We start from the raw sequence: 14,048 nt of genomic DNA, 5'->3' as shown, positions 1-14,048 counted from the left end.
GAAATAAATATTTGACTTAACATTTAAAGACAGCCAAAAAACAAAAACAAAAAAACCCCCAAACATGTATGCAATGTCCACATATAAATGTAACAGCACTCTGACTCTTCCTGCATTAAGGATGGACTTGTGCAACCTTTATATTAGAGGTGCGATCAAAAAAAGAATTGGCTCATGAATACATACAAGCACACCAGATAAAAATTTGGCTGATCTCCCTTTTAAAGTCATCCTCTTGGGTCAGTTTTCAGTGCTGCTGCTATTTTTAGCTTGCTCATTTTTAGGCTAGATTCTAATCGCTTGCATGTGTGGTCTACGATTTCACCGCAGCCCTCAAAACTTGAAGCAGCCAACTTCTATCTGTCAGACTGACTCTGCTTTCATGTGGGGGGGGGGGGGTCTGGGTGTCCAGCTATGACAAAAGTTTTTTGCAGGTTTCAGTTACAGAGTCCACAGTTTCCTGAGCGAACAGGAGTGCGAACAGGAGCATGCTTGTCAACATTCGCAAGATTGTTATTCACTGTAAATTTATCCCCCAAGGTGACACTGACACCTCGCTCGAGTTCATCTAACATCCTGAGACGTCTAAGGAAAATATTCAGCACAAACGACCTGAACTGTGATGCGTGCCATCCTGTGCCGGCACAGAGCGCATTAAGAACACGTACGTTTTTCTGGCTATGTTGACATAATCTTGGCTCACCAACCTCCCTACTTGCCAAATATGTCTCCCTGCCAAATCCACAAATTCCACAAAGTTGAAAGGTCACCGTCTTGAAAAGCTGAAGGAGATGCACCATGTATCTTAGAGGCAGTGCAGGAAGACAAAACAGGTCTTCTGCTGAGCGACCTAAAAGTAGCAGTCGCTTGGAAGCTGTCCGAGTTTGGTGATAAGCCAAATTTAAATCAATTTGTGTATTTTTGTTTTGATTCTCAGAAATGTTTAATCAAATTTTGTAAGTGCACTGAGACAATGTCCCTCTTACATTCTGTAACAATTTCACACATCAGACCTGTGCAGAGTCCTTAATCAAAATTTTTAAGTGCAATATACTTTTAAGACCTTCAGTTACAGACTAACTCAAAGCTCTTACATCTTTGTGCCCGCTGCTGGAAGCATCATGAAGTGGTGTGTCGTCATCCAGACCCTGCGTATTCACCTCTGCACCCGCTGCTATCAAGACCTTGGCCACATCATAGTAACCAAGATTACAGGCTTCATGCAGAGGCGTCCAACCTGGTGAGGACAGGAGAAGAGTCTTAAAAAAAATTTTACCAGCTGTTTTCTCAATTCTACTACTCGACATACCAACAGCTGCATAAGCAGTAGTAATGCACAGAGTGATTACAGCTCATGTTGAGACATTGCCTTTGCATCAGCATCTGTTACTCAGTCTAATGTCATTATTAACAACTGCTGGGACATGATGAAAGCTGTTAAATGATCATCTCCTGGGGCGTCGTACCTGCAAAGTCTTTGACATTGACATCAGCTCCCAGGCTAATGAGCTCTTTAACTTGCTTAGCGTCTCCCCGGATTGCTGCCATGTGAAGGGGAGTCTCCCCTCGCTCGTTCCTCTTGTTGACCTTGTCTTTCTGCCGAGACGAGGCGCTGCTGGGGACTTTCTTCTGCACAGGGGTCGTTTGTGAGGGGTGACTCGGTGTAGAGTCTGGACACGTGGAGGGAGAGCGAAAAAGACTTAAATGATGCTCGAAGGGAAGAGAGACAGAAAAAAAAAAGAACATCACACACTAAGACAACTGCTTTTCTCTCTAGACTGAACAACTACAGTGAATCCAGTTTTACTGGGAACGAGAGACTGCTTAAACCCATGTCTGAGTAAGCATACATGCATCTGGACCTTTCTAGGCATTACACATGCACGTTTGAATGCATGGTGTCAGTACAGAGTTCACTGAATTCACAACATCCTGGTCCACTCAGACAGAAAGACAGCACCTTCACCTAAAGCAAACTAGATCTACTGCTGTTTGCTACAAATTCAGGCTGTAGACAAACAGCAATAGTTGAAAGAACATGTATGGGTCTATGAAACATGAAATGGGGGTTGCCATAGTAATGGAAACTGAATAGCACTAATGGGACTGGCATGGTTGTGTGTTGGTGCTAAACAGAACCTACACACAGCTGTGCAGACTGTCATCAACAAAATGTATCTGTGTGCCGTCACATTTTTTGAATACTGATGTTATTATTCATTTTTTACTTCTCTCCTTTAGCGGTGAACTCTGCAGTCCCTCCGTTTTATCTGTGCACACCATCATCTTCATCGGCTACATGATGTCGGTTACTTTGGAGGACATGCACATATGTATACCTATGCAAATTCAGACAAATGCAGTTCCGTGATTTCCGGAAGATGCACTGTAATGTTTATCAGAGCTACTTTAATAAGATATGGAAATGGACTAACTGACAAACATCAGATCATTTGAGTACTTTTTCCACCACTGAATATCCCGTTTGTTGGCAATAACAGAGCAGTCCGTTACTACAGCATTACAGATAGCATCATATAAAGCACAGTCAGACTGTGCAATGGAGAAGGTACGTGTGCACATTTTAGACCATTTTCCTAACAAATGAGGGTTATCATTCCCCTCAAACTGTCTACTGTAACAGTCACCAATTTCTCATTGACTGCTGATGAGCACCGGTGACGAAGCATGACACACATGAACAAATGAAGAAGAAAGAAAGAGGGAAAAAAAAAAAAAAAAAAAAAAAAAAGGTCTAGTGACTAGAGACCATATTTGGGGGAAAAGAAAAATTCTCAAAACTGCCAACAACGTAATGGAAAGGAAATAAATATTATTCAACTTATCAAGAGGAAGTAACTTTTTCACATAGCACAGGGTACAGCAAAACCAGACATCTCCTGTAGTAGACAGACTACGGCAGCAGGAAGTCGCATGGTACCGCCCCCCCACAATGCAGTTTCATCCCCTTCCAGCACCACAGCTTAATTCCCAAATATCCTGACCCGATTCTCTCAAATTCATTTGGAGTCAGTTTTTCGTAGGCTTAACACTGTCAAACAGCTCCTTTAATGAGTAAAGCAAAAGACAAACAAAACCAAACTGCAATAACTACTAGAAAACACGTAAACAAAACAAAACCAAACAACACAGAAACCCTAACCCCTCTCCAAGTCAGCTATTTTCAGATCTAATCTACAGCAGCGGTACAGTATCACTAACAAACACCACAGATAAGATTTTTATCCTATTCCTAAAAAACAAAACAAAAACAAGAGACGTTCTGAAGTACGACTCATCTAGCAGCAAATACACACTGACCCTTCTTGAGGACAAGGTGAGAGGGCGAGTACACAAACCTGGACTGTTGGCTGTCATCTGCATTAGGAGAGCCATCTGTTTGCGCTCCGACAGCGGATACCCAAACAAAAAGTTGGGTGCCTGGGATTTCTTGCCCCCAGCTTCCTTTTTCACCTTCTTCTTGTCTGGTCCATCTTTATCTGTAACAAGAATGAGTTTGGAGACAAATTACAAAAAAAAAAAAAAACACCAAAAAAGGTAGTCTTTTACAAGATGCAACTTCATTGTGACTGCATCACATTTTCCTCTTCCCCTTGTATCTGTTGAGCGCGCAGAGAAACAGATGACAAGCATGAGGTTTAAAACAAAAAAAACAAACAGTTAAAAAAACAAAACAAAAACAAAAAGAAGATGGCATTCTCTTAAGCCAACCAAGTGCCCATGGCACTCCTCGGGCCCCCCCAGTCTCCACCGGTCGGTTGTTACTAAACAGACATGCGTGAGCTGTAATAGGGGGGAGATGCAAGGCGAAAACACACACGCGTGCATGTGTGCATGTGTGTTTACAGCAGAATAGCAGCGCAAAGTGGATGGGCGCGGGGGCTGAGGATCGGGCTGCAGCGATTACCTGCGTATATCCTGCAGGGAGGCACTAATCTCTCTCCCCAGGTCTCACTCGACTGGCCTGGGTCTGAGTCATCTACAGTGCAAAGCAGAGAGGATGGGAGGGGGGGGAGAGGGGAGGAAAAGGAGAGCAAGGTGGGGGGGTGGAAGGGTGGGAAAGCACTGCATTAACGCTCGCTCGCTCTCTCTCTCACCCTCCTCGCTTCACATGAACTCAAACACAGACAGCCACAAAGGCACACTCGCACTCCACGCACAGATTATGAGTCATGGCAACACAGCAGACAGGAGAGGAGATCCGGTCCGAGGCGGTCACTGGGGTCGCTTCTTCGCCTCGTCCTACAGCTGCTCAACAAAAGGACCGGGGGAAGCTGCTGGAAGGCAAAGCCACTCTCCGTGCTAGTTTATTACGTGTGCGACATAAATTATACTTCCAAAATTGAGGGTTCTCATCTGTTAGAATGACACAGGACCACACAATGAAAACGATCATGTTGAGCTTTGCTCTACAGAGGAGATGAAGGCAAACCTGCAGGACTTCAAGCAGTCCATAAACATGCAGTTTATTTATTATAATTACAGCTGTACGATACAGTAACCTATTTTTAGGCCTTGAATCTGATAAACATATAGTTAAACTTTAACTGAAAGAGGGGGTTAGAACAGTGTTTACACAAGTGAGAGGAAGAACGACATGTCTGCACTGCTAAGATGAGTGCATTTTTATCGTCAACATAGTGACAGTTATTGGGAAATCTGTACACCATCAGTGAGGTTCAAGACAACTGCAAAGGTCTTTCTACAGCGCAGTTTATAAAAACATATAAAAATACAAATACAAATAGTGTATTTAACAAACAAATGTTAAATACAGCATTGCAGTGCATTTGTAGAGGGTTATTCTACTATTGAGGACTGAAAATGAGGGAACATGTAAAACAGTGAAGATTCTTGGGGGGCTTTTTACAGTTCACTTATACACTGGATATCTACAGCTACATAGTTCACTGCTGGTTTTGGTCTTTCTTTTTAAATGGGTTTTGTAGATAAGGACATAATGTGTTGAATGTAGAAAAAAACAAAACAAAACATGGTGTTATATTAGGAGGTGGGGTAGGAGGCCCTGATTACTATTTGTAACACTAAAAAATGAATACATTCTAATAGGCCACAAGTTCATCAGTGAGACCTGACTTAGGTCCCGTTTTCGAAACAATATTGACCCGTTGTTGACTATTTGAAGACCTGTTTGACAGCAGGCCACCAGGGGGCAGTGTACAGACATGGCAGTGAGCCAGCAGCATGGCTGTTTGGAGGGAGGAACAGCAACACTCCTTACCCGTGTCGGAGTCTCGCTCCTCTGCCTGGGGCGGACTGGTAGTGAAGGAGAGCTTGCGCTTCATGGAAGACTTTGCTTTCCCTTCCTTCCCCAGCAATTCACTCCGGTCCAACTTTGGAGTTTTGGTGAAAGGCGACAACTTGTCTTTGCTCTGTCAAAGGTGAGGAAGAAATAAAACACACACAAAGAATTAAAATCGGGTCAAACGAGGCAGAGGTGTGGCCTCAGTTGAGTGCCGAGTGTGCCTGGATATGTAAACAAAGGAGCAATGGCCTCAAATAAACCCTGGCAGTCTCATTTTAAAAGCCATGTCAACTAGTTTGACAGCTAACAGGATCGAGCTTAGTACGCAGGTGGTAGTTCCTGCTTTACGTGACTTATACTGCAGAGATAACACCGACTGCAATACGGTATTTGGGTGCTGCTTGCGAGGCTCACTTAAATGTTGTTCCCAAGGCGAAGTCTCAAGGGAAGAATACAAGATCTGGAGCTTCCCCCCCCCCCATCAGTTTACACACAAAAGAGAAAAAAGGGAAGAAAAATAAGTCCATTATTATGGCACTGTGCTGTGGGAGTGTGAAAATATTCACACCTGTGCAACCTGCACTGCCAGGCAAGCATTCAATACCATCAGACTTCATAGATTAACGGTTTCTTTTTAATGCACAACAGCACCTTTACTGATCATCCATTTAAATCATATCCGATTCAAAAATATATCTGCAGTCCCAGTCCTCAAATGCATTGCATTATAATCTGTATATAGCCTGCTGGTCAGACAAAAATTGTTTAGGGTCGTCCCCCACAGCTTTGGTAGATTATCTCATACTTGCATCACAACTTTCAGACATTTTATAGACAAACTGAGTGAGACACTCAGATTAACTGATGTTGCAGTGACAACTAATTCCTAACTCAAACCCTTCAAATTTAATAGCTATAATACTGAAAACACGTAAAGCAAGGTTGACCACAAAAAGCCTGAAATGGGACGATAAAGCAAGAAAATTACCTACATATACAGGGTGGCTTCCTGTTGAACACAAGTACCACCTCATTTGAGTAATTTGCATTTCTTTGGTGACCAAAATCGGAGCCATAATTGAGCAAAAAAGACGACAACACCCACTTCAAAAGACACAAGATGTTAAATTTTATCCCTCCCACTTGCAGCTGCTGATTGCTTCTGTGGTTGTAATTTTGGTTTTCAATGCCTGAATTGAATTTAGCCACTCCATGCACATATAAAACTATTTGATTCTACAGAAAATACACACGGTGGAGGTGGAGCGAAAACACTCCAGCATCAAACACAACCCACAGCAATACCACTAATCTCACCATTATCACAGTGTCTTTCAGTTACTGGGTTATTCTGCACTCTGATCTGCAGACAAAGCTTTTTCAGAACCATTACTTTTAGTGTGCTGCACTTTGGTGCAGTAAAATACATTTCTGGCAGGAGGAAAATGTCTGCAGCATGGTGCTTCTTTGATCTCAGTGAAGCAATGTGCCAGCTGTGCAAAGCTGAAGTGTCTGGCACGGCTGAAAGTAGATGAGAGCTAAGATGTGAAGTACCTTTGCCTTGAAAATAAAGGCAGACACAAATGCTTCCTTGCATTTATGTAGAAAAGGGCAATTAAGCCCTGTTTGCATGGTAATTTAGGAGATGGTACGTCAGATATTTCTCACGCACAACATTCGAGTGCATCTCTGGGTTAAAACAGAGTACTGTATCACAATAGAAAAAAGCCCCACAGAAATATAACCGCATTGATGTCAACATGTACATGTATGGCAGCTGAAGTGCACTGATATTTACAGAACAAGCCGATATAATGAATAATGCCGTTACAAGCTTAGATGTGCTCCCTGCTGGTGCCCAGATGTTAGTGTTCAGCAAGTGGGTGATGAGTGTTTACACATCAGAGCTCTAAAACCCAAGAAACATTCATGCAGATGTTTGAGAACTGAAACAAAAAAACAAAACAAAAAAACCCCTGTCACTCAGGAAGCAAAAAGTGACACACACTCTAAAGAAGCATTAAAAGAAGTCAGCTGTCTTGGAGGCCAACACTCTCTGCATGCCACATGATTTAGCATCAATAACAGCTTCTCAATTTAGTTTTATTTTACCTGGTTTGCTCGATGAAAGAAAATGTGAATGAACCAGATTGCTCTACAATATCATGTGAACCAAGCAGTCAATCTTTGTTTATTCAAATGCCATTTTCATTGATCATGTGATCATATTGACAGTTTCTGCCAAACTCTGAATTCATTTAGTTGTATTTAAAATCACCTGTGTATTATTTGGGGTCCAATTTTGTACAGTATTTCCCCAAGAAAATGTAAAGAAAACAAGTATCACTTTTGTAAACTTGCAGGAAATATTGTGTTTACCACAGGATGGTAATAGAAGCTTCTATTTGAAGTAAGAGAGTCACATACCTTCTTCCCCGCCTGCTTATCCACCATGGCTCCATCTCTGTCGCTCCCAGGTTTTGCCATGGTGAGGCAACCTGACTAGCTTAGACAGCTACAGCACAGTAGGTTCATCATGCACCTGGAGACAGAGACCACAACAGCAGTGAGGAGGATTTCAACCCTGCCACATCACTGCCTGTATGGAAGGCTGACCTAGTAATTCTTGCTGCAAGCAGAGCACGCCTGCACGAGACAGTGGCAAGAGCAGGAGATGGTTTTAAAATGCAGGTACAATTAAATAACGTTTTTTCAGAGACTGTTTATAGGCTTTCAGCAAATGTTTGTGTTACAGAGGAAACGAGCAAAGTAAAGAAAAGTCACTTAACCCCCACAGAGCAATGGAGGGGCAGGTATTGAAATAGTGCTGCCACAGAGCGCAACTCAGCTGTGTTTCAGGATGTAGGTTGAGTGGATCTGTAATCAGGGATTTTTATTGAAATTTCCATTGCATCTCTCGAGATTGACCTTAAAGCACCGGCAGGAAAAACTACATGAGGCAGCATGAATCACAGCTTTAGGGACTTCTTGGGTTTCTGAGAGGAAAACGTCCCCCTCTGTATGTTGTCCCTGCGGCCTACTCATCAGTGTAACCGAGCTCGTTTCTGATGTGGTTTGTGACGGTGTAGTAACACAAGCTGCAGAGTCACTGGGGTGCACTGTGGGTGCCAGCACTTTAGAGAAAGTACAACACTGAAGCTGAGCCTGCACCTGAAGCCAACATGGCATCTGTCAGTTATCTTGCCACATGAAGATTGCAGCTTTCAGTCATGAGACCCTCTATTATCTAGTACTTTGAATGAACTTTCCCTGCTTCCTTTTTTCGCTCACATATACACACCCAGTACCATGATGACTGAGCAGAAATAGCCTCCCGCTGCTTATGAAAGTCCCACTCTTACTCTATATTAAGAAACCTGAGAGCCATTGATTAGTTGTTAAGCAGCCTCCAAAATGATTGGGGCAGCCCCCATTACTCATAGGCATCAAAAATACAAGGGAACTCTAAATTTCATAGTAGACATTTAATTTTCCAAGAAGAGAACAAGCATGATAGCAGTTTTAGTATTGCACTTATTCATAAAACAACCAGGGCTTTTGTGTTAAGGGGTAAGCCATCTCAGTAAATAGCACAGCTCTGGTGTTCCCAACAATTCTGGCAAGTTCCAGGCTGAATAATTTATGATTAAATAATCAGATCAGCAATCTCTCAAAGGAAAGTTCTGACAACAAAATGTGACAAAGTATTTGGCACTGGCTAGCATGTTTTCTGGGTTTTTAAATAGGAAAGGACATTTCACAGGAAGAATCCTAGCCCATATTCACTGGGAACTATTTAATGACTCTTTAAAGATCACTTCCCACCCATAGACAATATACAGTATGGACATAGCCACCATGGTCCAATCCAGTGAATAGTAGTCTCATTATAATGCCCTGATCAGAGCATTTCTTACATCCTTGTAAAGACCCGTGATTGTTAAGTCATTAAATAATAGGATATCGTAGGGCTGGGCGATATGACCCAAAACTCATATCTCGATATCTTTTAGCTGGATGGCGATATACAATATATATCTCGATATTTTTTTAAAGCCATAAAGTAAGAACAAAAAGAGAGTTCTTAGTCAAAGCTGTGTCCCAGATGTCACACAGGCACTTGAAGAAATTACTCAAAAATAAATTATCAGCATTTATTAAATAATAATGCTCCATAAATAAAAGAAAACAATGTCGTTTTTGTGCATAACACAGCGCGGTTAGCTCATTAGCGCGTTAGCTCGCTAACACGTTGACGCCGTCCAGCCCCATGCACTGGGCGATCTGCGGTAACTCGTTAACGGAGATTTGCCGTGTCCATCTTGTCGTTGCCTGTAGGTGAAGCTATGGGGGAGGGGGGAGTTGTGTTCAGTGAAGGAGAGGCGAGCCAGAGTAACGTTGTGCAGAGACAAAAGTGGACGAAAGAGAGGCAAACTTGCGGCTCCACAAGTATAATTATAACGTGACATAGACTATATCGATATTGTCACATCTTATATCTCGTATGAAAATATATCGATTTTTTTTTTTTTTTTTAAAAACTCGATATATCGCCCAGTCCTAGGATATCCTAGATAAACTTTGTTTTTAACCACTCAAAATTTGCATAATTTACAAAAAGAACTTCATGTTTTATTCAATATGTCCTAAAACTAGCAAATGAGCCCATAAACACAGGAAAGATTTTATACAACTGTGAGTCTGTTTTCAAAAGGAGTTTAGAATGAATGCAGGCTTGTGGCCCTTCTGCTTTGGCTTCACTTTACAAACACAGAATCTACATCCATATTTTATACTGTCTATGATGTGGACTACTTGCGACAGGCTCTCTTTACCTGGGTTTGAACTGGACTGTATTTTCTTTTTCATTTTGAAGATGTTCCGCAGAGAACTTTCTGACAGCTGCACTTGCTTTTGCCTTTGCAAGTTTCTCCTGTTTACACAGTATCATCTAATCTCACCTTGGCACATGTGTATCACAGGTCCAAAGCCTGGTATGTAGTAACAACTTCTCCTACTTTCAAATAGCTTTTACTTGCATTGCCACCATATTCAAACAGTAGTGGCATGTTACACACTAAAACCTTGATTATTCCTGCCTGGTCTACAAGTCTGATAGGGTCTAAGTGATGTAAATGTCATTATTAGGTGAGTGCGAAGGTCCATAAGAATGTCCGCATGCTTGCCAATTTCTTATGACTGCACAGACGTCTGGAGACTTTACAATGCACCGACTGTGCATGAGACTTTAAGCAGATTTCAAAGAAGTATAACAGGAATGACTGCTCAGACATGATCTTTCTAGCTGCTTATGTCTTCAACAGAGTATATTGAAAACTTAAGTACTAACAAGGAAAGATATAAGACAAGAAACAGTCATTTAAAAATGATTTTATAATTTATTTACTATTCGAGTAATTGAAAATCATAACCATCCTCAAAATTTATGGCTGTTTGCATTTTTTTTTTTCTAACACAGAGAGGTTCTACCATTCAAATGCTTTAAAAACCCACTTTATCTATCAATTACAAGCAATTGAGTCAAGTTTTTTCTTCAGGAAAATGCATACATATTTAACATATCAATTTTACATGTTAACGTCAACTTGACGTCAACTTGTGCGTTTTTAATCATCATATTGTCATATTATAAAAGGGGGAAAAAAAATTCTGATTAACTGTCAAGATTACTTGGGAACGAAACTGTTGCTTGCATAGTTCGGCCTCATTCTCTTTAACTTGTGCTCGAATGGGAGCCTGTCCTCATGTACAGGGTTAAAATTGGAAGGACAAGGGCAACCAGTATCCTTGAAAGACTGGCATTGCTTCTACACTATTAGTAGTGAAAAGTCCACTGTTAGTAGGTATACAAGTGATGGTAATATCCACTACATTCCATGTCTACAAAACGCTAATCATAAGTTCAAGGTCAGGTGATGTTTTTGTGAGTTTTCTAAAATTAAGTGGTCATATTTAAGAGTCTTCAACTACCAAATGTTCAGCATTTAAGGATGCTGAACAGGATGCAAATATCGCCTTTGAAATTGAAGAAAAGTGAATGCAAGTGGCTTCTTCTAATTTAAACCTTTAGCATTAAGAAGCACAGCCTGTGGCACACTACAGAATCATTACGGTGCAAGCAATTGATGCCCAACATACCAGGTTTGAAGGGATCAGAACATATAAAAAGCCTTCAATTAGACACCATCCAGATGCAAGCTGAGCAACAAGCATGCTCTGACAGTGACACAATGTTTCATGTAATCACCTTTGCGAGGGGCCATTTTTAGGATGTATATAAAAACCACAACTGAAAGTTTAATCAGCTACTCCAAGACAAAAGGCATGCCTGTCATAAACAAAGTGACAACGCTGACGCACGTTAAGGAGGAAACTGCTGTTGCTGTAATCTGCTCTGTGGTTGACATTTTTTATGTATTCGACTGTCAAAATTCATGTCAACTCTCAGGTTGACATGAATTATTTGAATATGGCATTGTTGTAATGTGTAGGTACTGAATATGATGCCTTCTTAGAGTCTAACCAAACTTTGCCCAGTCTAACCATTCTTAAGAAGTTGCAACATGCTTTTTTTTTTTTTCTTCAAAAATACATTTTTATACAGATTTTTTGTGTTTACTTACTGACTTAATGTATAAAGGAAATAATTTGCTGTTGTGAGGCTTTAAACTTCGATTCTCGTCGTGCAGTTTAATCATAATCTGACTACGTGATTCTCCATAACATCAGCACTCATAATAATCTCTATTGGAAAGCAGCACACATGTTACACATGCTATTCACCTTTCCGGGGAGAAACCAGTCGTGCTGGTTTTAACATTAATAAGGCAACTAGACTTCTTTCAGTAATCCCACATTTTGCTTCTTCTGATACCTTTTTATGATCTTTGCCGATCCTGTGTGATACTGTGGTGTTGACAGGTAGTTTTTTCCAAACACATGGACCAACTGCACAGCCGAGGCCAGTGAGAGGTCATTAGTCAGCAGATAGCCAGTAAGCAGCAGCATTGTCATTCACGCAGCTGAAAGGGAGAATTGAGCTGCCCACAGTGAACTTGTTGGTGTAAAGAGGCTGGTGTATTGGGGGTATTAAAGCAGTGTGGCAGTGTGGACAGGCCAGGACCAAACCAGAAAACAAACGCTGACAGGACTCCAATCTGGCACAGAGAGGAGGCGAGAAGGGTGGGACTATAATTACAGAGGTATTTGGGCACTCGCCAATTTGGCATTTGCATTTACTGCGTTTCATGTGCAGCTCAGGGCTGCATAAGCCCCTGCACGCTCTGCCATTAACCTCAGGCTGTTTCAAGTCCAGATCAAACCTCGCCTTGATGACTGCTACAGTTCACTGAGACTAAAGCGGAGATTAGATTGGCATGAGATGTCATACTGTGGCAAACAGTGTGAGCAAAAGTTTTCCAAACCACTTAATATCACTAAAGCAGATTTATCAAACTACCCCCCTCAACAAAAAAAAAACAACAACAAAAAAAACAACCCACGAGTGGGAAAAGGTTGAGAGATGTGATTACAAAAATCATCGGCTGGTTTTCTCAGTCTCAATGCCATCACTGTGGTTAACAATTCAGCAGAAAAGGACACTGATGAGCACTAACAACACATGGGCCACTTTGAAATATTTTCAATAATCATATATCTGTTGAAATACCAGCTAAAAATCTCGGTTATAATTACTTAGCAGTTTCTTCTCATAAATGAGCAGCAGTCAAAAATGCCAAAGTGAAACAACTTAGAGGGAAATTCAAATATTCCCACTCCCAATCATTTGCCTCAATTTAATATGTTAAACTCCGATACTGGGAGGAAGATTTTTCCTCTTATGTTTTAGAAAGCAAATGATTTTTAGGATTATTTGTGACTGATTTATCAAGTTAAAATGACAATTTTCTGTGGCCTTAATTGATATATTAAGTTTATAAAGGTTTAAAGTATAGTAGATTTCCAATTTAAAAAGACAAATGACCAACACTTTATACATACATACATACATATTCACTAAAAATTTTATTTTGCTTCTTAATGTGTGCACTGATTGTGTATGTTGTTTTTTTATGTCTGTGTTTTAAAAGCTCAACCTAAGGATGGGCATTGAAAAATAGCTTAGGCCATAAATGCTGTGGTGTGTGGCATGGTTCATGTATTGTAGTCATTCCCATAAAAATAAACTGCAACTAAACAATCAAGGTTGGAGGTCAACATATCACCCTTTACTAACCATCCTTCTTTACCTATAACATTGCAAAATTTGTGATTTCAAAAGAAGTAAATTCTAAATCTGAATGAATGAAGACAGCGAAATCCCAAGCCAAGTGTGCTGCTGCACTGCCGGTCTCTGTCTCCATTTATTTATAACCTAGCGTTCCTGCATTTTTAACTCCACTGGTTCCTGACTAACAACAATAACAACCATTTCCCTGTAGTGTTCGGGTGCGCCGGCCCTGACAGCAGAGCGGCTGCTAGTGCGTGTCCTTGCGTGAGTGCAGCAGTCTGAGAGGGGAATTGTGGTAAAAGACTCTGGGGGTGTTGGGGTATGTTCACTGGGGGAGGATGGAGGAGAGTGTATGGTGGAGATGTAGCCAGGAAGGATGACGAGCACACAGAGTATGGTAACCTGATCCACTGACTGCAGGATGGGACAGGGAGGGAAAGGGGGCTAAGAATAGCACCGAGCCTGACACACAGCTTGCAGAGCAGAGTACGCTGCCGCCACCAGCAGCAG

At 41.3% G+C, this 14,048-nt stretch overlaps 1 protein-coding gene across 2 annotated transcripts in view; it reads right to left on the bottom strand.

Moving 5' to 3' along the window:
* ankrd12 (ankyrin repeat domain 12) overlaps positions 1-14,048 on the bottom strand; it is a 37,910-nt gene that overhangs the window by 8,806 nt on the left and 15,056 nt on the right. Inside the window, exons 2-7 of one of the 2 annotated variants that reach the window (XM_040015957.1) lie at positions 7,715-7,829; positions 5,264-5,414; positions 3,929-4,000; positions 3,360-3,500; positions 1,467-1,670; positions 1,095-1,237 (exon numbers count right to left, since the gene is read on the bottom strand). In XM_040015957.1, the coding sequence (XP_039871891.1) occupies positions 1,095-1,237; positions 1,467-1,670; positions 3,360-3,500; positions 3,929-4,000; positions 5,264-5,414; positions 7,715-7,774 (771 nt within the window). In that variant the 5' untranslated portion in view covers positions 7,775-7,829. The remainder of the gene's footprint in view (positions 1-1,094; positions 1,238-1,466; positions 1,671-3,359; positions 3,501-3,928; positions 4,001-5,263; positions 5,415-7,714; positions 7,830-14,048) is intronic. The other variant, XM_040015967.1, reaches the window with a different exon arrangement.

Source organism: Simochromis diagramma, unplaced genomic scaffold, assembly GCF_900408965.1.
Source record: "Simochromis diagramma unplaced genomic scaffold, fSimDia1.1 OVJJ01000205.1, whole genome shotgun sequence".
Classification (NCBI taxonomy): domain Eukaryota; kingdom Metazoa; phylum Chordata; class Actinopteri; order Cichliformes; family Cichlidae; genus Simochromis; species Simochromis diagramma.
Note: the sequence above shows the minus strand (reverse complement) of the source record. Positions and strands in the feature narration are given on the sequence as shown.